General features: G+C 39.6%; 1 protein-coding gene across 3 annotated transcripts; it reads left to right on the top strand.

Annotated features, from left to right (window-relative positions):
* The first annotated feature begins 11595 nt into the window (after positions 1-11595).
* Positions 11596-15478, top strand: atf5b (activating transcription factor 5b). Of its 3 annotated transcripts, none has more exons than XM_049725828.1 (4): positions 11596-11813; positions 12256-12558; positions 12797-13979; positions 14273-15478. In XM_049725828.1, exons 2-4 carry the CDS (start codon positions 12339-12341, stop codon positions 14457-14459), a joined length of 1590 nt encoding a protein of 529 aa, XP_049581785.1. In that variant the 5' UTR covers positions 11596-11813; positions 12256-12338; the 3' UTR covers positions 14460-15478. The 3 variants fall into 3 exon arrangements, with proteins under 3 accessions (XP_049581785.1, XP_049581786.1, XP_049581787.1); XM_049725829.2 differs by having other exon boundaries at positions 11597-11813; positions 12256-12477; XM_049725830.2 differs by lacking the exon at positions 11596-11813 and having other exon boundaries at positions 12531-12624.
* The last annotated feature ends 9820 nt before the right edge of the window (positions 15479-25298 follow it).

Genomic DNA, 25298 nt, shown 5'->3' with positions numbered 1-25298 from the left:
GAAAATTACGGTATTCAGGTTTGTACACGAGAATTTGTATGTTCACTCGGGCAGGTCACATTTTCAGTGATGCAGCCTGAGGTTGGAAATATGAACATTTTAGTTGCCCTACTATAGTAGGGTAACATTTAACATTAAAAAATGGAGTTACTTGGAATGTGATGAACTGGACTTGTTAATGCATCATATGGTGTACGAAACAGTGGATGTGTCAAAAACTAGCTTAGAATAAGGGCTGATGACTTTACTTTGATATTTGATCTCCAATGTGCACTTTTAATTAGTGCACAAACGCTATTAAAGTTATTTAAAATATTTTACTAGTACGGTTTTGTCTTGTGAGCTTCAACAAAGCTGTGAACAGCGGGTTCATTTGGGAGCGTTCTGCAGTGAACACTTTTGTAACACAGTACACAACGTGCTTCCAACAGATGGTCCCCAAATTAAAACATGCAGATAATGTCTTTAAATGGTGGGGAGTCTGGGAAATGGTACCTGTGGGTGCTTTTGTCTGTGTGCCCAACAGAATTTAAAGTACTGAACAATGCAAATTACCTAAATATTTTGTTATAAATGAAACTGAAAATTATAATATAGAAGAGGTGGCAAACAGTTTGAATCAGTTCTTTGTAAATGTTGGGCCTGAAATAGCAAAAATCATACCGAATCCAGCACCAAATGTAAACAGAGATAAATTAATAGAAAAGAATCCCCACTCAATGATTTTGAAGGCAGTTGAGGAAAATGAAATCATTAACATTGTAAAACAATGCAAAAACAAAACATCTACCGACTGCAATGGGACTGATATGATATTAGTTAAGCAAATCATTAAGGGGATTTCAAAGCCACTTGTGTACATCTGTAATTTGTCATTTCTAACTGGTACATTCCCAAAGGAAATGAAAATTGCTAAGGTCATTCCGCTTTATAAAACTGGGAACAAACACAACTTTACAAACTACAGACCTATTTCAATACTGCCACAACTCTCAAAAATATTGGAAAAGCTTTTTAACAGTAGAATGGATGGATTTTTGAAAAACTAATTATTTGCAGAGAACCAATATGGCTTTAGGGTCAACAGATCAACAGCACAAGCATTAATGGAATCAATCGAGGAAATCACAGATGCAATAGACAAGACATGCAATAGGTGTATTCATTGACCTCAAAAAAGCTTTTGACACAATTAATCATAACATACTATTCAATACACTAGATTATTATCTGTACCGCTTGTCCCCACGGGGGTCGCGGGCGTGCTGGAGCCTATCCCAGCAGTTATCGGGCAGTAGGCGGGGGACACCCTGAACTGGTTGCCAGCCAATCGCATAGCACACAGAGAGGAACAACCATTCGCACTCGCACTCACACCTAGGGACAATTTGGAGTGCTCAATTGGCCTACCAAGCATGGTTTTGGGACGTGGGAGGAAACCGGAGTGCCCGGAGAAAACCCACGCGGACCCGGGAAGAACATGCAAACTCCACACAGGGAGGGCAGTAGGTGGAATCGAACCTGCACCCCCCTAACTGTGAAGCGGTCGTGCTAACTAGTGCGTCACCGAGCCGCCTAATAATATGACTCAAGGAAATGTTAAAAGTAGCCATCATAACATAAGTTAGTAATCACACAAAAAATCTCCTCAACTACGGAGTAATTGGTTAGCACCAAGTGATTTTTTTACTAGTTCAATATGTGTATGAAAAATGAAATACAAATAAAAAATAAGAGTATGCCAATGAAAAATATTGCACAACATTATTATTTAAAATATTTTTTTCAAGTAAAAACTTAAGCAAATAAAGCCAGATGAAATAGTGTAACATTAATTTGCTTTCACTTGTCACCAAATGTCACTAGTAGGCACACTGGATCGGTGAAAGAGAGTCATGTGTCAAGTCTTTCTAAATAGAATATAGATTGAAATCAACAGTAAATATATGCAAACAAAACGTTTTGGGCAAAAGGTATTGTCAGGGTTTTCCAGGTTATCTTTATCGTATGATTATGTTAGAATGCAACCTGTAATAAACAACCTAGCTAGATTAGTTTTATGCTTATGTTGGAATGCAACGTGTAATAAATAACCTAGCTTGTCCCATCCTACACACCGTCGTAAAACACCCCCTGATATGCTTTGACTAGAGGTCAAGGGCTTCAACCCTATCCAGTCCACTCTTACCCCCACCCTGTTTCTCTTAATAAAAATGCTCTTGCAGGAGGCGAGAGTCAGACCTCCATTCGATCATCGCTGTACGCACAGCGACGAATGGACTCTCCACCTGCAGGTGTCTAAAAGGACTTACTTGTCTCCCGTGTGGTTCTTGCAAAATAAGTTAGAGTGAGCACCACTCTAACAGGTATCTCTGTTTAATGAAATAATTACAATAAAAAAGTTGTTGTGTTAAAAATATAAAGTAAAATTACACCCAAATTTTACTTGTATGTAAATGTAATGTCATAAATGTAGCTTACTACCCGCCTCTGAGCCCTCACTGGTAGAATAAAATCCTTGGATTTTATGGAGGGGGTTTGTGTCCACAGTGCAAAAGCAGGGATATGCTGAGTTTAGGCTAGTGAATTAGATTAGAGATTTAAGTGCCCGTGGTTCCCTATATTCCTTTGTGGTTACTTCTAAAGGATTTCAAGGGGTATTACAAGTTCCTGTTACTGTTAGTTTTACATTTTTCGATAGCTTTGTTTTAAAGCATTTAAACCTTGTTCATTCGTCAATGGCTCATCAGATAGCATAAATAGAGCTGTTTTGGTTTCCATCAACAAAACATAGGTAATATTAGATTGTATATCATGATATTTTGTGTTGTTTTGATCTTTGGTGTTTCTTTTTAGAGGACGTCTACCGTGAAGCAATGCATGAACTGAAATGTCTCTCTCTCTCTCTCTCTCTCTCTCTCTCTCTCTCTCTCTCTCTCTCTCTCTCTCTCCCTCTCTCTCTCTCTCTCTCTCTCTCTCTCTCGCTGTGTGTTTCTGTCGGTCTGTCTGTCTGTCTGTCTGTCTCTCTCTCTCTCTTTCTCTCGCTCTCTCTCTCTCTCTGTGTTTCTGTCTGTCTCTGTCTCTCTCTGTCTGTGTCACTGTCTTTCACTCTGTCTGTGTCTCTGTTTCTGTTCTTCTCTCTCTCTCTCTCTCTCTCTCTCTTTCTCTCTCTCTCTCTCTCTCTCTCTCTCTCTCTCTCTCTCTCTCTCTCTCTCTCTCTCTCTCTCTTTCTCTCTCTCTCTCTCTGTCAAACTTGCAATGGCATGCACTAGCTCCATCTACTGTATACCACGGGGCTCTCAGAAGGTGCTGAGGGAGCAGAGAGAACAATGTTTGAACTACAGCAAAACACAGTTCCCATCAGCTCCAAGATCAAAGGAACTCAATTACCAACAATCGGCTGTAATGAGACCAATGCTGGGACAGCTCGGTTCCCTCAAATTGCAATGTTATTATGAAAGACTGTGGTGGAAAGACAACAGTAATCGAGTAATATGGGTTTCTCCAGATCTAATCTCATTGACTCTTTAGGTTTCTCTAGGCAATCCTGGTTGAATTCTCACATAATATCACAGGCAGCCTTTCAGTCAGCATGAAGGAATCTCATTAATATCAGTCACGTTCATTGAAGGTCAACTCAGATTAGTGTCACACGAGCAATCACACTTTACATTTTTTTCTGCAACAATGTTTGAATATAGCGTCATATTAAACCACTCCCGGAAAATAGGATAGCACTAAGTTTTGGTTCCCTGCAGTGCCTGTTTATTTTTATTTATTCACTATTTGTTGGCACTACACATAAATTTAAGCAATTTCAACAGTTTTTCTTTCTTTCTTTTTTTATTTATGAATACTCTTACGCTGTTAAAGTTACTTTACTCACATACCCAACTAATCTCATACTCTCTACCTCCTTACAATTACTTCACATTGTTGTGGAACTGCTTTTAGTGGCAAGTACTATGTAATAATTTCAGTGCCTTACATAAATACTGAAGTGGGAGAAACAGCAATGTGTACATATTGTGTACTTTTTCCATGTTCATATATGTATAAATTCTCTTATTTTTGTCTATAAACATAACTGCTCAATCAGAACATGGATGCAGCACCCAGAGCTTTGTGGCCTCCCAATACACACGGGCACAGACAGCGGACACAACACACACACACACACCCATACACACACACACACACACACACATGCACACACACGCACACACACACGTGGGGGCGGTAACCTCCCAATACACGTAATAGGTGATGCTTTCCCACCTTTTCTCGACAGTATAAAACCTTCTGACCTGGAGATGGGGGTTGTTGTTTCATCTGCTGCCGTGCCTCGTGTACTGGCCGCCGTTAAACAACCCAAGATCTTGCCAATAAAGAACCAACTGTTACTCCACATTTTTGTTTTCGTTGTTCAACAACGGACATCTCAAACAACACGCAACAATACAATGGCATACTGAACATTAGAAATACAGTAGATGTGTTTCTGATCGGCACTATAGTGCAAATATACAGTATTGATGTGTTACAAAACTGGTGGTGGCAAATCACTGATCCGAATTGTGGTCAAAGAGCATCGCAGGCATTTTTGTTTAATTTTTTCCATTAAATTTACCCTGAAAACCATTTTGAAATATATTTGCTATGCCATCTGTCAGGTGAGGTTTTTTTTTCTTTTGATATTAAGATATACAATACAAGCCTAATGCCAAAAATTTAAAATGCACACAATTAAAATATCAACTAATCACTTTATCAAATTAACTAAAGCTGTAGACGCCCAGTGAATGCAAAGGCTGAATGTCTTTGTGATAATACATTTTAGAGATTCTGCATGCCAAATGTTGTTTAAGTAAAACTATTACATTAAAACAGATTATGTTTCTTGATACTGTACAAATATTAAATCAGCCTACAGATCTTCAAGTCAGACTTAAATTGATTAATTAATTGATTCATGTTTTTTTATTTGTAATTAAAATTTATGTTAATTACTTTTCCACTTAACAAATATGTAAATTTACACAGTATTTAACATTTTGTCTCGCTCAACCATCACAGGCAGTCAATGATAATATCACGGGAAGAAGATGTGAAATGTGTGTCAACGGGATCAGACTCTATATTTTGATATTCTTCCACACTCCCTAAGTGCCAATGTAATTATCACCATCTCAGTATCTAACATGCTCATTTGGCTTCATGTTTAAACTAATTAATTTGAATTTAGTGTGGGTGTTTCTGTGTGTGCACATCTGCGTGAGTGTGAGCCAGCTTGCCGTTCTGCAGCTTTTCAGAATGAACGCTTGAATTATTATGATGACTTGTTTTGACGCTCTCTCGATGCCCAGTTCCCCATCACAAAGAAAGTGACTCAATCTCCTCAGGGAACACTTATCAAAACAATAAGCCAGGCATCATTCAAACACAGCCTTGCACATTTAAACAATTTCATATGTCCCCTTGCTCTTGTTTTTTTTTAAGCCTTATTGTTTTTTTCTCTATCTTTTTTCTCTCACCCTTTTAATCCTGCTCTTACTGAGGGATTCTGTTCAACTCATTTCATTCAACATATACAGCGCTTAAGCAACAAAAATGTTGAAACAAACTCTTGTATATTGGAGGCAAAATGGGTTGGAGTGCTGGCACCGCTGTGCACCCCTGCCTTTGTGTTGCCAATCCTTGTAAAAACTTAATGTAAAGCAGGATTCACAAGGAGCAGCTGGTGATGAAATTATGGTGTAACTGATGCCAATGTGCCAGAGTAGAGGAGCGAGTGCATGGCCATCTGTGGCTTTGAAGGAGGAATTTTCTTTCCCACGATGCACCGCTGGAGAGGGCTCCTGTACACAGTGCAACCTAACAGAAGGAGGGCAATATTGCACAAAATGCGGGCAATCGTTCTGAAAATGAAATAGAACTTGGAGTTAAGAACATTTTTGAAAAAGTGTTGACTTTGATGAACAGGTCATTTAATTTTGAATATACACATACACACACATAGGCACGAACATACAGACATGCACGCACACACGTACACACACACACACACACACACACATCAGTATATATATATATATATATATATATATATATATATATATATATATATATATATATATTTTCCAAATTAAATGTTTCATTCAAATCAAATCATTTATTTGCGATAATTATACATTTCTCTGTGGTCGATTTCATTCTATAGCATCATAAGGAATGTGTTAAAGTTTATTGAACAGATGGGATGCAAATTTCTTGCAGGGGTATTGCACATAGCACCCGGTTCTTTTTCTCCGAGACCCGGTATGATTACGAATTAATGCGAGACTAAAGGGGCGCATCATGCATAATAAAAAAAAGTGCACTGTCGGCAAAAATAGCAAGGCACACACTGTAAACAATGGGGGTGTAAGAGCTCGGAGGGGGAGGCCGCAAAAGCCATGGTGGTAGGAATGCCAAAAACATGTTTTTGAGAGGGGTGAGCCAGTGTTGCCTATTACTATAGCAACAGGCAGACTAGGCTGCTTCAATGGCTTTTGGTTTGTGGGGGAAGCTGAGGATAGGCAGTGAAGCTGGAACCAGGGAGCATGCAGTGCTATGTTTTACTAATGAGCGGAGTGAGACTTGTTTGGCCTCAGCCTTTCTGTACGGCGTCAACCTGTCCTTCCTGTCACACTGCTCCCAATGCCCTTGAGCCGCCCGAGGGTCACAAGACACGGAGATAGAGCTGACAACTAGCTGCTCTTTTGGGTGTGGGAAGAGTACGCATGCATTTCTACAAGCTTGGCTTCGCTTTTATATGCATTTGATTTATTTTGTGCTTGTAAGTATGTCTGTGTGTAATTTTAATTGTAACCGTTGCCCACAATGAACACCATACACCGTTATGGTTAAGAAGTGTTTGAACCATTAAAGCTGTTTAAAGTTCCCTTTGGATTTTAAAGAAAATAATCAAGATGAGAGTGAAGTGAGCAATTCTTATTTCTGCATTTCTCCAAGGTTTGAAACATATATCTGTACTAACGCTAGCAATGGCTTTATACAATAAAATATAGTCTACACACCTGTGTTCGAATACCAATTTTTGAGTGTGTTTTAAATAGTCAAAGATAAATTAAAAAAAATGTCATCGTGGTCACCTACAAATGGGATGGCTCTATTTGAATATTTTTATTGTGTAAAAATATCCTAAAAACTGAATTTAAACATCAAATGTAAAGACAGGAGTCAGCAGACAACACTTCACCATTAAAGTGCTTCTGATTAGCCCCAAATAAATCTCAGATGTTGTGATCATGACCTTTTAAATGTATTTGTTGTTGCTTACTAGCAGGCCTGAAGACTGGAACTGTTCATAACTGCCTCCATTTTGAAGGGTCCAATTCCACCAGAGGAATAAAAGCCCCAAAGCATAATATTGCCACCAACATGGTTAACTCTAGGTATGGTGTGGTTGTATAAGATAAAAAACAAACCTCTGGAATTGTAGCCCAAAATCTCAGTCTTTGTTTTCTTGGATCAAAACAAAATCTTCCAAGTTGTAAGTTGTCATCTGTTCTTTTATGATATTACAAATGGGTAACGATGAATGGTTAAAAAAAAAAAAAAAGTGACTGATTTTCGCCAGGCATGCATGCGTGTGTGTATTTGTGTGTGGGCGTGCGGACAATTTCTGTCTGACAAATGGCAGCGCCACACAAATGCGACTCACTTGCAGTCTGGATGTGTAGGAGTAACAGTTCCAGAGCTGCCAACCTATAGAAATTCACACACCTTCCATAGATTTGAATTTTTTTGAGGACTAGGAAGAATATTACCAAGAGACAATATATTGCAGTCACAAAAAAAGGATAAGACATAATCATTATTCTATAACCATAATTGTTCATAAATGGAGGCTTAAATTTTTGGTTATTGTAATTTACTTAATGCATCAACCTGGTACACTGAAATTCGGCCAGTGTTAAGTTCATGTACAGTGTTAAAAACATTTGCATTAACACTCCTCAGTTAAAATAGCTTGTGTAGTCTAACACTGATACATTGTTAAAATTGGGTGTCACCTGGATTCGGCACCGATCGGTGTCTAATTGAAATTGATTGAAGCTGACTGGTTAGAGTTGAGACAATTTTCTTGAGAATCATTTTCCACCTCATTTAAAAGATGGAGTCAAACTTTGTTAAGTTCTTCAAAACCTTATGTCTGTCCGTCCATCCATCCGTCCATCCGTCTGGCTGGCTGTCTAGCTGTTAGCCTGCCAGCCTGGCTTTATTATATATCAAAACGTTATGTGATGAAATGAAAAAAAAAAACTGCCTCATAACTTGGTTTTCATTTGTGTTTTATATTATGTATTTAGAAAAGATTGGCCAGTTGTATTTTGTGCAACACCACAATGTCAGTTGGGCTACACAGCCAATCAGGTTCATGAACATGTTTTGGTTGAAGCAGTTGTAGGCAGCTATAGTGACTTTTTGGGGACTTGTGAGACGCACAGCTGACTCCATTCAGTTTACTACAGAGCAGTATTCATCAGTTGCTTGACAAACAATATGCTTAATCTCCACAATGTAGCGTGTTCAGTATGATGATATGAAAAGAAAGAATTTGATTGCAATGAAGTGTTGGAGTGAAAAGTTTGTCAGCATAATCTATGTCCGTGGAACAGTCACACACTTCCCCAATCTGGAAGACAAAACCTCACCAATTTATTTATGAGTATTGTTGTTAGTTGAAAAATTATTGTTATTATTATTATTATTATTATTATTATTATTATTATTATTATTATTATTATTATATAAATATATTTAATATATTTCATCATCAGACTGGCCAGTTAATGTTGGACACTTTTCTTTTAGAACTTTTACACTACATTATAATGAGCACTTGTGCACACATTTCCTGTCTAGTAATCACAAAGCTTTGATTGTAATATACTAAATTCAAGTTTGAAATATGTTTGATGAGTAAATGAAATGAATGGTCGGATATGATGTTCATATGTTTATGTTCATACTGTATTTCAAATGTTTTATTGTTATTTTTATGTTGATTAATTTGAATGTTTATTTTCCAATATTCACATACACATGTTCTGATTATGAAAACTCTATATTGGGGAATTATTCACATTAATCTCATGTGTTAAGGTTTTGGAGGGCTTCAGACATTTCTCAAATTCTGGAAACTGGCACTATTAAATTTGTTATCGAGAGAGTTGGTGTTTGAATCACAATGGTAAAACATTAGGTTTTACAGATTCCGAGATGATGATTACTTTGCATACAGTTTTTGGCACAGCACCCAATTCTATTAAACAAATTATTGTGGCTTAAACCTTTTTCGAAATCAAACACCCCCTTTGTCAAACATTAAACATTTGTCAGGTTCTTAAAGTAGTGGGATTCTCATTAAAACGCAATTTCTCATGACTGCCTGTGTCTGTAAGTGCATTTACTTCTTTGTAGAGTTGGTAAACCAAATGAGGGTGGACTTCTCTTTCCTCTCATCGTTGTTACGGTCCCTCTAAATGCAGTAATGTTTGGTACTTTGTGAAACATGGCAGAAAATATTGCATTTAATGAGATGGTGTGATTCACTGGAACTGTCGTTTTGTTGCTAGCGCTCGTCCTCTGACAGTTACAGATTAAATGGCAGTTGAGGTGAAAACATGCTTCCTACTAAGAAATCCCGCTTCCTCCTGAAGTTTTCATTGATTGTTTTGACGTAGCCGTCAACTGAAAATCCACATTTTCAAAACAATTAACGCAGAGGCCTAAACAGTGCCACAGTGGTCAAAATGACACATTTTGTTTGCAAAAGGCTTTGCCTGTGCCAAAACAGTTAAAATATGAAATAGAAGCAAATTTTGCCTTCAAACAACTCAACTTTGACACGTGTGAGCACCTTCAATCAATCATTACACAATGAGAAACAAAATACAAAATACAGCACTCGTGTGAATCAGTGCACCATTGCTTGTCATTGCAGCTTATGATTGTACGTAACTTACAGTGCTGTTTGTAGTCAAATTTGCCCTTTGATGCAAATTTTATTGATTATATTCTTTTTTTCAGACTGTGGCTGAAAAGAGAAATATTCACAGAGAATACATGGAAATAAAACTAAAATCAATTACTCTGTGAGAAATTAGGAAAATAAAAAAACAGTAAAGAACAAAAACTTATAGTAGGCCTTACTACTACGTGATACTGTATCAATGCCTTCTTTAGTTACTTCGCTGCTAGCCAGTCACACAGTTACGACAGCCATCAAAGGGAATTTGAGTACTTGATGATTCAAAAGTTTAAAGCTTCACATAAAATGGATTGAATTTTTAATGTGCATTTTGTAAAATTGCAGACTATTTGAAAATGCTATAAGAAGCAAATTGTGTAGCCCCCTTAATGTGCACAAATAAGTGTTTCTATGTACTGCATACGTTTAAGTTTGGGCAATGCCTAAACAGGCCTAAGCAGTGAGGTACTTGATGGTGAAAACTCTAACTGTTTAATAATGCATTACAAGTGTTTCCTGATATTATTATTAACAATGTAGTTAACATTTAAACGCTTGATATAAGGGCACTCTTGCTAGTAATCTTATATTATTACGAATCTATCTTTTTGTTTTTGGCCTGTATTCTGCTATATGCAATAATGTCACGTTGATGAACCAAGAAAACCTGTGAAGAAAGCACAATGATTCAATTCAATTTAACTGAATTGAAATTTAAAACAATGGAAAACACTAATTGAAATCATTTGGGGACAAGTGGTGCAGATAATGGATGGATAGATGAAATAATTATAGCGTCCTATTCAGCAATTGCTTGATTAATAATTGCACTCTGATCATTAATTAGAAATGAGCCCATAAAGATGAATAGTCTTTTAATGATCTTAAGTGCAATATCAGTTTAATTATGTTATGAATCTGATCTAATATTTAATACCATTTCTGGAGCTCAGTGACACGCTTCTCCCTGGTTGGTGCTAATGTGAAATGATTAGCAATCAGTGTAAGAATGATGGGAGGCCAATAGGAAAAAAAAAAAACAAGTTCCCAGTGTAAGCCAATGGTGAAGACCACAGTGTTGAGTCCCTCTGCGCATCTGATGCAACAGGGCTGCAACTAAAGTTACACCTTCACGCTGCAATAATGTGTCCTTCCGCCGAGGCGCACCGAAAACTAGTGCCGCTGTCTGAGAAACTGACATTGAACTTCAACATGCTCTTTATTTCAACGTATCTTTGAGTCTAACTTTAAAATAAACATTTAAGACAAACAATTACGTGCGTTGGATATTTCATCCTTTAAGAAATCAGTTAGTTTACTCCTTTATTTTGTGTGTGCGTCTGTGTGTGGAGGTAGTACGCTCTCCCGCTGTGAAGTCATTTTTCTTGGCCGCTATTTATTAATTACCGGGTGTAATGTAATGTAAACGTAAAGACCGAAAGGCAAAAGAAAAAAGTAAGGCAAAGGCAACATGAGTCGAAGTCTCTTGGTAGCGGGAAAGTCCCGTCTAGTTGATGACGTAACAGGCGGCTCAACTCTGGAAGTGCGGAGTGATTTCATGAAATGTAATCCGGTCGGGGCGTCTGGAGTTGGATAAGTAACCGATTTAAAAACTTTGTGTCTTCAAGTGTTCTTGCCGCAAATATCGCTTCATTGCTGACTTCCTAAAAGGGATGATATGGCTTTTTAAAAACGTGGCTTCGTCTCCGTCGTCCTTTTAAAGCTACGTGTGCCTTGCTTTCGCAACGCACTTGACACCACACAGAACTATGGGGTGAGTACAACTTTTTTGGACTGAGTTAGTAGCAATGAATGTCTACTCTGCTCTTTAACCCCAAGTCTAAACAAATAACCAATTTATTTGAGATTGTTGAAGTTCCAGAATGACATTTTAAAGTTAATTTTCCATTATTAAAATTGATTTGTGTTACATCACGTTAATCAACGTTTACATCAATTTTGCAATTATTTTATTTTTTTATGGAATGTTGAAACATTTTTCTAGAATGTGCCATTGTTTCTGTGTTACTGTCATTTATTTTGAATGACATGGTAGTGACAGATGTTATGAGTAGTGTTTTCAAATGTTTTTTTAAGTAATAAATTGTAACTTAATCACAATAATTCGGTTTTCTGGAATTCTGTGTTTCTTCTTTGTAGGCTTTGAAAGGGAAACCAAAAAAGATATTATTAATAATTTATTTTTCTTTTTTCAGATCTTCAAGTATTTATGTGACCCTTTCGTCCATCAATTGCACTATTTGTGCCATTTCACAATTTAATCGCAGCAGACGATACAATGGCGGCATCGATCCTTCGCAGGAAAATTCACCTCATTTCCACAGGCGGGCTCCACGTTCTCCCTCTCCGACAGGCTAGCCCCAGCCAATCGCGGCCCACAGTGGGGGCGGAGCTTGAGGAAAAGCAGCGCTTTATTGGTGAGTTTTTCCAAGATGCTTTTTTATTTTTCCACATCCCGAGGTCGGAGCCGCAGTGCAGCACGGGACTAATGTCGTACAGTGAGTACAGCTAACTGGATTTTTATCGAATGCAGACGATGCTGTTCAATCATTTTCAGATGATCGGTTAGTCGTTGAATTTTATTGAGTTTTTTGTTGATTTTAACAATATTGTTTGTTTCTTACATTGTTTATTTCAACATTTTGTGTTTTTTTTAAATCAGCATGAGTTTTTTTTTCAACATTCTTTTAATTACAAACAAAAGAGCTCATATTCATCCTAATGTTTTTCCTTTAGGTGATGGTCACTCAGATTGGATGACGGAAAAAGTTGATTTGTCTTCATTCGTGTCAACTACTGAGTCGTCTCCCAGCTCATCCCTTCCACCCTCACCGTTAGAACAAGATGTCAAGGTGCCCTCAGACCTGGAGGTCATGACCTCTCTATTGCAGGAGGAGCTAGCTCAGCTGGAGGACTACTTCCGCTCCGAGTCCACAGCCACGGCAAGCAAGTCGGAAAAATCCTCGAAATGTGACAAAGGTGCCCAAGCTATGGGCTCGCAGTCTTATTACCAGTTACCCTATGGCTCGTATGGGACCAGCCAATCAGACACCAGCCCTGTGGTTGTTACGTTGGCAACAGGGGAACTGGACCTGGCCAGCTTCTGTGGCAATCCCATGGGTAGATCCAAAATCGCACGGCCTGCGCCATACAACTACCACCACCGTTATCACCACAACAGTGGGCGAAGAATCATCAGTGAGGCAGTGAAAGTCGGGGAGGACGTCGGATTCGATACATGGGGCTCCAGGGGAAGTTACTCAGGGAGCACAGAGTTTTCTGTGAATCACTACTCCACGTTGAAGACGGTGAGCAAGAATAGCCTCGGTGGCATCAAGAAGGTGAGAGAATGTGCTTTATCGTTGAAGGAAGAGGAGAGCTATTGTTTTTCTGAAGGGATGTTTTGCAGCGAAGAGATTGCGCGAAGTTTTTGCCTTGGTGGCTCCTACGACGGCCACCACAAGCGAGAGGGACAGCTGATGCACAATGTGAAGGTTAATGTAAGTTACGACAGCTCCGGGCTCGAGGTCCTGCATTGCAGCAAAGATGGAGGACTGTCTGGAAGTATTCCCCAAGAGACAATGATGGCTGCCGACAGCTACTTCCACCAATCCATGGCCAGCACGGAACCATACCATAGCTTTATTGGTGAACTGGACCAGCCGTCGCAAGCCGTAGAGCCCCAACACGGCCACTACCTCTATCCAGAATGCCTTGCGGACCAAAGTTACGAATGTCTGTCCAGAGGTGAGAGCGAGGGGACGCTGCTGGGCGCCCCCATCCACCGCCCGACTCAGAGGCTAAAGGATGAGCCGTGTTCCATTAAATCGACGCTTGTGGTTGGGACCGCTTCTTTGGATTTGAACACTGGGGAGAGAAAGCAGAAGAAGAGAGACCAGAATAAAACTGCTGCTCACAGGTAAACATTTTTCTCCCTCGCTTTTCAAATCTCATCAGGGTGGTGTACTCCTTCCGAGTCAATTTTGAATGGTAAAGTTGGGCTATTCTATGTAAAATGTGGACATGGACTTTCTTTGGTGCGTAAGCAAAGTAGCCTCGTTTTCACCGCTATGTCAGATAAATTGATGTTAAGTCTGCTGTTCTCACTGTTAAATCTCAGCAGATATCCCAAAAGGTTCCACACTCATTTCATCTCATAATCAAGATTCTAGGCAACCAAAATTAACGCCAACAAAAACGTTTCCTCTGCAGGTACAGGCTGCGGAAAAGGGCAGAGTTGGACTCTCTGGAAGAGGAGCTTCATGGACTGGAAGGGCAGAACAGGGAACTTCGTGACAAGGCGGAATCGGTGGAACGAGAGATTCAGTATGTGAAAGATTTACTTATCGAGGTCTACAAGGCCCGCAGTCAGCGACTCAAACAAGATGGCAGTGCCTAAAAAGCGCCCACGCTGAACTCCCCCATTCCCCCACCCCCAACGAATCGAGAGCACAGAGAGGTTTCAAATCTTGTTAAAATGATTGTTAGTTGCATGGTTTTGCTAGTCATTTTATATAAAAATATATTTACTAATCTTCCAAGAGGAGAGTGGGAAAATCAATTTCATCAAGAAAAACAAAGAGGTTTCCCTAAAAAGGGTGAGGAACTCTACAAAGCCTTAGTGATGTGGCTTCCAGAGAAGATGCTGAACTTGTCCGTGACCACTGTGATCCCAACTGAACTCACAAGTCTTTGTAAACGCTTTGAGTTTTTGTGTTTGCGGCTGGAAAAGAAAGGTCCTTGAATTAGTGATTGAATTACGTGTGGTTTTTGTGACACCCACACAGTGGTGGCATCAAGGTAGAGCCACACAAAATTATATATATATATATATATATATATACACACACACACACACATATATATTTATTTTGTATTTTATTTTTACTTAATAATGTTCATTTACCATTTGCGTTAAGATGAATAAAGGGATTGCTGAAAAGGTGTGGAAACATGCTCTACAATTATTCATAATCAGAATCATGAAGAGGATTTGTATTTCTCAATTGTGTATTTATGACTGAAATAACCCATGCATGTTTGATTTTCAGAAAAGCATGTGTGAGTGTTATATGAAGGCATTATTCTGTTTACTGCATGACTTCCAGCGCTCCACCTCATCTGGTCAAGGTTTTTTTCTCTTTGTCATACCTAGGTTTTGATTTTGGGCTGAGAGTGAGATGCTGAATAATTCATTGTCCCAACAAAATTCCTTAATGTATTCCTCTGTTTTAGGTTTTTTGGCTGTATTTTGCGAAAAAAACAATCACACAACAATAAATGTTGACTCTATGGAATTGTTATTGACTAACCAATTTGATATTTTGAAGAATTCAGGGCCTTTTATTGATCAATGCCAATGTCAGGAAATTATGCATCAGGTGAATTGCAGCCAAATAAAGCAGTCATGTTCATTCATTTCTGACTCTTATTTTTTTTCCCGCTCTACTTGTCTGTCGGTGTGAATGCGAGCGTTAATTCTTGTTAGTAAGTGCCCTGCGATTGCCTAAAGTCAGCTGGGAAAGGTTCCAGTTCAACCTCAACATTAGTGAGGGTAAACTGAAATGTAACAGCATGGGATGCAAAAAATGTATGCTAACATTGGGACAGATGGAATCCTAAATTGTTCTTCCTTTTTGTAGTATGACCATGTCTTGCTCTTGGTGGCTGCATTGTAGGACTAATTGCCACTTTGTCACTAGGGACAATGTGGAAGGCAACTGACCGCCTTTTCATCGTGCAACAAAACGTCCTTTTTTTTTTAAACTGCAGACGTTGACTATCTCATCTTCCAGCTGTGTGTGTGTGTGTGTGTGTGTGTGCGTGTGTGTGTGTGTGTGCGTGTGCGTGTGCGTGTGTGTGTGTGTGTGTGTGTGCGTGCGTGTGTGTGTGTGAGTGAAGTCTCTCGGTATCTCTTGCAGCAGTTCAAGGCCTTTCAAGTGTATGAGGCAATATCACACAATACTTTCATAAAGGGGCGAGAAATGAAAGTTGAACCATCAGAATGAAAAACTGGGCTGACATCCAATGACATTAACTGTGTTGATTCACACTCCAGTTCTTGTAATTCAGCAGAATACCTTTTTTTTAAAGAGTGTAATTTTGTACGTGGTCATAAAGTGACGAATTGAAGTACTTAACCTATTTAATTTTAGAAATCAATTAAGATGAAATCAAGATTGGAAATGGATAATTGTCACTGAATGAATTGATTCAAAAACTATAATATACAAATACTGTTCAAATGATTATCATATGAATTAGAAAATTAAAAGAACACAATATTTATACCATTCAAATGATTATCACATGAATGTAAAATTAATAATGGATGACCTTTCTAAGAGGGATGCTAAAAAAATGCATTTGCAATTTACAGCAGTTTATTCCCGGGGATCCAAATCCTTACGACGCCCCTTGATTGGCACGTGCCATTGTCCTGCTAGGATACTGCAGCATTGAGAAGGTAATAAATACCTTCCGAGAAGACCAAGCGGATCCTCCACCACTAAGTGTCGCTCTAAGCCACAAATGTGCCGGACTTATTAACTTTATTAACTTATTAAAACCGCACCAGTATTATGTTTAGCCAAATTTATTCACCACATACGTATTATATCTATCTATCTATCTATCTATCTATCTATCTATCTATCTATCTATCTATCTATCTATCTATCTATCTATCTATCTATCTATCTATCTATCTATCTATCTATCTATCTATCTATCTATCTATCTATCTATCTATCTATCTATCTATCTATCTCACACACACACACACACACACACACACACACACACGCACACACACACACACACACACACACACACACACACACACACACACATATACACACATATACACACATATACACATATATATATATATATATATATATATATATATATATATATATATATATATATATATATATATATATATATATATATATATATATATATATATATATATAATAAATTATTTTTTTTGTGGGTAGATCTTTGTGATATGGTCATTTCAAAAGTAGCTGTTTGGGCACCCCTGATGGAGACTGTCTCTAACTGTTAGAGGCAGTTATAGAAGGACGTGTATAGTGCAATTGAAAAATGTCCGAAAAGAGGCAACTGACACTGGAATTTACTATTTTCAGAGGAAAATGTTAGAAAGTGCTTGTCCTCAGTTGGTCAAAATAACAATGGCGCTGAATGTAACGTGATTTTAAAGTAATTGTAATCAGTCGAGAGCCTATGTGCACCCTATGCTGCTCTTCTTCCTACACGTGTACACATGTACACAAGTACACATGTACACGTACACACACGCACACACACGCAGACATGCGCACATACACACAAACATACACAGACAACATAAAAAGAAGCTTGCTAAAAAAACTAAAGTAGGATGGAGGCGCATGGCACTGGAATGTGATGCAAGAAATGAAAACAAGGGGGTTTATGTGGGCTGGGGAGGATTTACGAAACACATCCAGGGTGGTGGGGAGCATAACAGACAGTAGATGGGTATTGTTACAATGGCCTCCAGCGCTTGAAGACTATGTTTGCTCCAGCGAGAAGGGGTTTGTTTCATTATGAGCAGCTGTATGGATGGGGGTGGTATATGGTGGGTGAATGGTTGTTGATATTGGAGGATTAAATGAAACAAATGAGTCTGTGTGTGTCATGAGATGAGAAATAAAGGGCATATGTGACATTGTGAAGAGATGCAATCGAAACCATCTATTAGACTGAATATGAATCTACTATTTTTAGTTAAAAATGTTCCTTGTTTACTTATTTAGTAAATTTGAAGCTATTTAGTGTAGGTCTTCCACAGGCTGCGAAAGGCTCGCTTAGACATCTAATTACAATTCAATAAGGAGGAAATAAATGCACAGTTCATACTAGTGCAGGCCAAGTATGGGGTCTAAAGCTATAACTAGGACTAGGCTCGATTCTTAAAATACATATTTTTTTGTGTAGATTGGAGAAATACACCCTCACATAGTGCACTATTATATACTGATCCATTTTCTTATTGATGATGTGTTACTTGGGCCCAATAACTGTACTTGTTTCCCAGCGAATAACCATAAAATTCCAATGGTTGATACCTCCCTCTGCGCAAATAGTCACTTAAAATACAATGCAAGACCTAGACAACACATTTTTCTTAATATTTCATTTAGGAATCCGCTGATGGAAATTGCTCATATCAGCGCCTACAAGGTTGAAACCCGGTTTTATGATTATTAGATCACTTTCTGTAAAAGCAGTACTAGATCATTAAACCTCATAATAATTTTAACATGATTGGTCTTTTGAAAGACCTGGTTAAAGCTTAATGAGGTGCGACTGCTTAATGAGGCCTCATACGAATTGTTCGAATATTACTAAAACTGTATTTTTTGTCACCTCTGCATTATCGCTAAGATTAGTCCCATTCTTTCAGGGGGCTTGCCCCAGACTGTGTCACAAACCCGGAGGTCAGCTTGTTGGAAAAATTGGCAGCACCATACTTTCAGCGAGGACGCTGACCCTTCAGCTGAGTGAGGCTGTTTAAAGCGCCTTTTAAGATTGGCGGTGCAGATGGTACGCCATACGTGGACTTCAGGGGAAATGTAAGTCAAGTGAACCCCTACCAATTTCAATTGAAAATATAAGAACGCATGAACAATTCATCTTACATTAAGCCCCTCGGGACGCGTCGAGTTTGCGTATGTTGGTGACTGGTGAAAGGAAATAGATAAGACGTGACAGGGCACTTCAGGTGCAGAGAGGGTGCTCATGTCTTGCAGTTCAGTCAGCCATGTTTTTTTTTAGATTTTCAGAGGTTGAAATGGGCCTAAGTAGAGATGTCCGCATGCATTTTGAGGCTGGTTGATCCCTGTTAGCAATGGTGATGCATGGAAAAAAAAACACCTGGTTTCCTTACATACACTGTTAGGGTTTTCCAGGTTATCTTTATCGTAGGATTATGTTGGAATGTAAACTATAATGATTAAATCAATCTTGTCTTGCCCTCACAATGCAGAGTAAGATGAAGTGGTTGCTTCCTCTGCTTGATTGACCAGCTGCAGGGGAAGCAATCAAAGTTGTTCTGTTTCCCACAACAGTGTAAAACACCCCCTGCTCTGATCTTATCAGAGGCCGGGGGTTCACCAAACCTGTCCACTCTCACCCCCACTCTGTTCCTCCTAATAAATATGCCCTTGCAGGGAGGAGACTTTTAGATTTCATTCCTGTAGCGAGTGATCTCTCCACCTGCAGGTGTCTAAAAGAACTTGCCTTGTCTCCCGTGTGGTTCTTGCAAAATAAGTTGGAGTGAGCAAATCTCTAACATTTTGGTGCCGAAACCCGGGATCCCTCATACCCATCATCTGGCTGACGGAGGACGACGCGCTGTACACCGTCGACGGGCCAGCGTCCATTAGCCGGACCTGGTAAAGAAAGACCTGGGAAGGAAATTCTTCGCTGGGCCAGCATCTTAGGTCTGCCTTCGTCTGACAGAGGTGGATTGACGGGACCCGGCAGTGCAACGAACCAGGGGACAAGTAAGTTAAAGGCCTGAAGTTGTGTGATTGTGTTGTTGTGAAACGCGTATAAAAAAAAACAAAACAAAAAAAACACAGGTGCACGTGAGATTCGGCTTTGGTTTGTCCGAGCCATGAGATACGGCTTTGGTTTGTCCGAGCTATGAGATACGGCTTTGGTTTGTCCGAGCTATGAGATACGGCTTTGGTTTGTCCGAGCTATGAGATACGGCTTTGGTTTGTCCGAGCTATGAGATTCGGCTTTGGTTTGTCCGAGCTATGAGATTCGGCTTTGGTTTGTCCAAGCTATGAGATACGGCTTTGGTTTGTCCGAGCCATGAGAAAAATACAAAGCGCTTGAGTTGGTGTGGTTGGGAGTGTGACAGGTAGGATAAATTGACTAAATAGCAGTTCTAGCATTGATCCACGGCAATAATACAGGCTAGCAATTTGTTGAAAGGTCAATTTAAACCTGCATTGAGGATCCTCAAAGAAATAAATAAGTAATAATAGTAATAATAATAATAATAATAATAATATTTTTGAGACAAAGAGATTGTAAAACCTAAAACTACTAGAATTAAGATGGGAAATAAAAACGGTAAATCTCTACCTCTTGACGGAGATGAGAAGTACATGGCGAGTAGATTTCTTAATTGTATGTAATATATGCCGAAGTGGAAGAAAAAGTATGGAGTAGAAGGGAAGTTGAGAGTTGAAGTGTGGAAGATAGTAGTTGATGTTTTAGAAGAGAGTGTGGATAGAAAGAAAAATGGACTGAAAAAGAAAAGAAAAGAGAGTGAATTGGATTGTGCTAAAATGTGGTTGAAAGCTTCACAAGAAAGAAGAGAACAAATCCAAAAGACAAAAGATAGAAAGTTGAAAAGTGATGAGGCCGCCATTCAATTGAGATTTGAAAAAGAATTCTGGGTACATAGTGGCATCCCATTCAATGATGCAGAGTTCTTATCAGCAACATCTTAAAATTGCGCTCCTCACTGGTTTCCCCCCTAACTTGGGCAGTTGGGTGAGGAAACACTTGGTGGAAGCGGACACTGCTTGGTTTACAAAAAACATGCAGTGGCCCAGAGACGCTGATAAAGGGATTGAGAAAGGCAAAAGTTCTGATGTATTTCATCTAGATGATGATAATGATCTAAATAAAGATACAACGATCTTCTACCAAAGTTCCCAAAGGGGCAGAGGAAGAGTTAGATACCAACAACGTCGCGAGCCGCCATTCAAATCAAAACCCCCATCAGATTCAGACAACTGTTGGAACTGTGGGAGACGAGGACACTTTGCACGAGAGTGTCGTTTTGCAAAACAATACCAATCAAAGGGTGGAGGAAGGAGCAGAGGAAAAGCCAAATTTTTAGCATGACAAGCTTCCTCCTCTTTGACCGCTTATGCTCATACAGAGAAAGAAAGAATAGATGCCCATATGACAGCAAAACATGTCATTGTCAGATTATTAGAATTTTTTTTAGATTATTAGAAGTCCTGTCCATCCAAGAAGTATGACAATGCTGTTTGTATGCCCAAATTACAAATGACTAGAGCTCAAATTTGTGTTACACTAAAGTTAAAATATGCAAATCAAGTGGTAAAGAAATGCAACTTGCTTCTAGAAGATAAATAAATAAAATTAGAATGTGCTGTCCTCGTGTGCATGGGAGGGACCAGCTCATGATCGACCACAGGAAATGGCCAGCCTGTGACGAATCATTGGTGCTGGGAACTACCTTTTGCGTGCGAGAGCTGTGCATGTGTGTGCGTATATGTTAAAATGATGAACATTGGCTAAAGTTTTAGTATAAAAAAAAAAAAAATTGCTAGACTGTGGTCTATCCAATTTGCACCGCAGAACAGAAATGATTTTGAAAGATAAAAATGAGAGGAAAAAGAGAGAAATCTGTTTGCAAGCAGAAACTAATCCACACTAGTGCATGTTAAGTGTCGAGCCCACATGAGAAATTCGAAGAAAAAAAAAATGACAGAACATGCTTTCAGGAATTGGAAGAAGCTAAATTGTGAATTTAAGATTTTGCAATGCTACATTTAATAGGAATAATTAATTGGTTGTGTTATAAGATTATACAAAATTCTAAATGCAAGCTAAATCTGAGAGATTGAGTTCTTCAAATTTAAAAACAAAGAAAAAATTCAGATTAATTTGCCAATTGTTTGTTTTAGTTAATTTTTTTTTGAATTGGTGGATTGTTCTACCAGGAAACCTGAGTTGAAAATGATATATGAATGTTGTGTGGTGAGCTTGGATGAATTGGGACCAATGTGATAGAAAGACTCCTTTTTGGAGACTGTGTGTGAGATGCAAATGAACATTGATGAATGATAGCCTGAATGAAAAGAAATTACAGGTTGAATGGTTGAAGTCGTTGGCGACTACTATGGAAAATTAGTAGAGCGACTTTGATGAAAGAGTGATTTTGAGCAGGTTGAATGTTAGAAAGAAACACGTAGCTTTTGGATTGATACAGAAAAAAAACTGGAGAACCAGTAACACATGTAGAAGATGTGTGAACTGGGAAATTGAGAAGCGTTTTGGACAGAAAGTCAAATTAAATGATGATGGAATCGTATGTAGTAAAGAACGCATTCTCCCAAAAAGATTGTCAAGGTGTGAGGCATGGGCGTTGCCAAGCCTCAAAAGGAGGGAGTGAGTAGGACAGATAGTGGAAGATAGTAATAATACAACACTTTGAATGACAAAAAATGACATGACAATGAATTTTCGAATACATTTGGTGTTATACTGTGGTAATTTTTTTATTCTGGTGTAGATAGGTTAGCAACACGAGAGATTTAGAGGTTCAGAAGAAAAACAGTTAAAAGAAAACATTTTTGATTTGGACAATTGCAGGCTAACAGGAACATAAGAACGATAAGAACTACGAGAGTTGCAAACAACAGATGAAGAGCAGTCCTTGGCAGATTATATGATCAGGACGCTCAAACTGTGTCAAACACAAATTTACTGCCGCCTGATCTTTCCTCCTCACAGGTCGACAACCCCATCAATCCAGGAGACTGGGTCTACATCAAGGTCATCAAAAGAAAGAACTGGGCCAGCCCGCGGTGGGAGGGACCGTTCCAAGTTTTGCTTGCTACTCCCACGGTGGTAAAAATTTCTCAACGGCCCAGCTGGATTCACCACAGCCACTGCAAGTTGCAGAGAGTGCTGGACCCCTAATTCGGAGTGGTGGGGAAGGCTGACTACAAAGGGGCCCCATCGCTTAGGGTGAGGCGTCTCAATGTTGGTGAAGAATTCATCGATCCCCACTCCGCTAGGCGAGGGGATGTCCCGGTGTCTCTGCCATCCTAGTAGCAACGGGGCTCCATATGCCAGATGGATCCTCTGCTGCGTTGTGGTTGGAGCGTGCTATGGTCTATTGACTCATCTGAACAGACCAAATGACAATGTTGCCCGTGGTAAACGATGGTCACATGATGAGAACTTTGAAGACTGGTCATGGGACCCCAGAAACCCATACGAAACCAACACTTGGTACCGGTATGTCAGGTTCACTGTGAGAGCTCACACACAGGAGGCGTGCTATGTGTGTTCGAAACTCCCCCCTTCCTCCACGCAAGTTCGCTTGGAGGCCAGAGCAATGAATGTCACTGAAGCGAAACGTATGGCATCCATGGGAGGAGTTGGATATCAACGCCGAGCAGTCACAATCAGTGATGCCGACCCATCCCACTCTGGACTTGCAGACGGTGCCTATGATGAACACTTCTGGGCAAATCTCAATGTGACTGTTAGAGGACGAACAATACCACAAGTGGCCTACACAGAGAGACCAGCTGGAGTGAATTACACATGTTACATCCAAGGTAACAAGACCCACGTCTGCATTAACGACGACTGCTCTCCAGGAGGAAACTGGATGGGAGCTTTGGACATCACCGATGAGTGTCAAGATAAGAGAGCCATTTCAGGTGGTGAGGGCTCTCCAACCAACATGGCTACACCATCGAACGGAACATACTTCATACAGAATGGCTGGTGGCTTTGTGGTCACAAGGTTTATCCGATGCTGCCCGCCAACTGGACAGGAGTGTGTGCACCAGTGTGGGTGACAGACCACACCTACAGGATACGACATCATCTGCTGACAGGAGCACACAACGCATCTGGACGTCGACGCAGAGCAGTTGCAACCTTTGACCCTCATGACCCTGTCTGGGGTGCGAACGTTCCAGAGGACCATAAAGTATGGTCTGCCGGAGACAAAGTTGTCCTTGCGCTCTTCCCTCAGATTGGGGTTGGGAAACTATCGCTCTTCATCGAGACACTGAACTATCGTTTTCAATCCTTTGTGAATCTCTCGCTGCAAGTCAACGATGGACAAAATAGAGAGATTCAGGCTATTAGACTGATGGTCTTGCAAAACAGGATGGTTCTGGACTTGTTGACGGCAGCACAAGGTGGTGTGTGCCACATCATTGAGACTTCCTGTTGCACATACATACCAGGAGAAAATGACACCCACATAAACGACGCCATGAATTCGCTGAAGAACTTACAGCAGGCCATGTCTAAAGACAAGGTCCCACATCAGTTTGATTTCTTTTCATGGCTATTCTCTGGCAACTGGTGGCAACTGCTGTTGAAATTGCTGTCTCCTGTGCTTGTTGTGCTGGTGGTGTTGTGCTTGTTTACGACCTGCGTTATCCCATGTTTGAAGTCTGCTGTGTCGAAGTTTGTGTCCTCTACTGTAGCCCAAGTTCATATACAACTTCTTAGAGATGACGGATGTGATGACGATAATGACACGTGGATTGCGTAGATGCTGTTCTGTTGGGCATGTTTTACAGAAACTTGATGATTTAACCATCGAAAATGCTTCGCAAGTGATGGATACAATGATGTACTGTTTCTGTGTTTTTATTTTTTATTGATAGCATTCTGGTTGCCTGTGGCACAGGGGCCGTGTAAGAATTTTCCTGCTAATAACATCTGGCCAGCAGGTTTTTCGCTTACACAATAAGTTTGATCTGGGGTATTGAGGTAATGCCTCATCTTCACTGGAAAGTGTTGCTATCATTGTTTGTTGTTTTTATTTTTACTATTCTTCTTTCTTCATTATACATATATATATATGTTTTTTCTTACTTGTCTTTGTTGTTTGGGGTGACATAATCATATGATAAAACAGGAGGGAGATGTTAGGGTTTTCCAGGTTATCTTTATCATAGGATTATGTTGAAATGTAAACTATAATGATTAAATCAATCTTGTCTTGCCCTCACAATGCAGAGTAAGATGAAGTGGTTGCTTCCTCTGTTTGATTGACCAGCTGCAGGGGAAGCAATCAAAGTTGTTCTGTTTCCCACAACAGTGTAAAACACCCCCTGCTCTGATCTTATCAGAGGCCGGGGGTTCACCAAACCTGTCCACTCTCACCCCCACTCTGTTCCTCCTAATAAATATGCCCTTGCAGGGAGGAGACTTTTAGATTTCATTCCTGTAGCGAGTGATCTCTCCACCTGCAGGTGTCTAAAAGAACTTGCCTTGTCTCTCGTGTGGTTCTTGCAAAATAAGTTGGAGTGAGCAAATTTCTAACATACACCTCCATCAGCCACTCAGTCATCATTTCCTCATCCATCCAGCCTTTTTCATTTGCCACAATGATGACTCCTGCTGGAAACTTCTCTTTAGGCAAAGTCTTTTT

Source organism: Syngnathus scovelli, chromosome 7 (assembly GCF_024217435.2).
Source record: "Syngnathus scovelli strain Florida chromosome 7, RoL_Ssco_1.2, whole genome shotgun sequence".
Lineage (NCBI taxonomy): Eukaryota > Metazoa > Chordata > Actinopteri > Syngnathiformes > Syngnathidae > Syngnathus > Syngnathus scovelli.
This window is presented reverse-complemented; position numbering and strand designations above follow the sequence as displayed.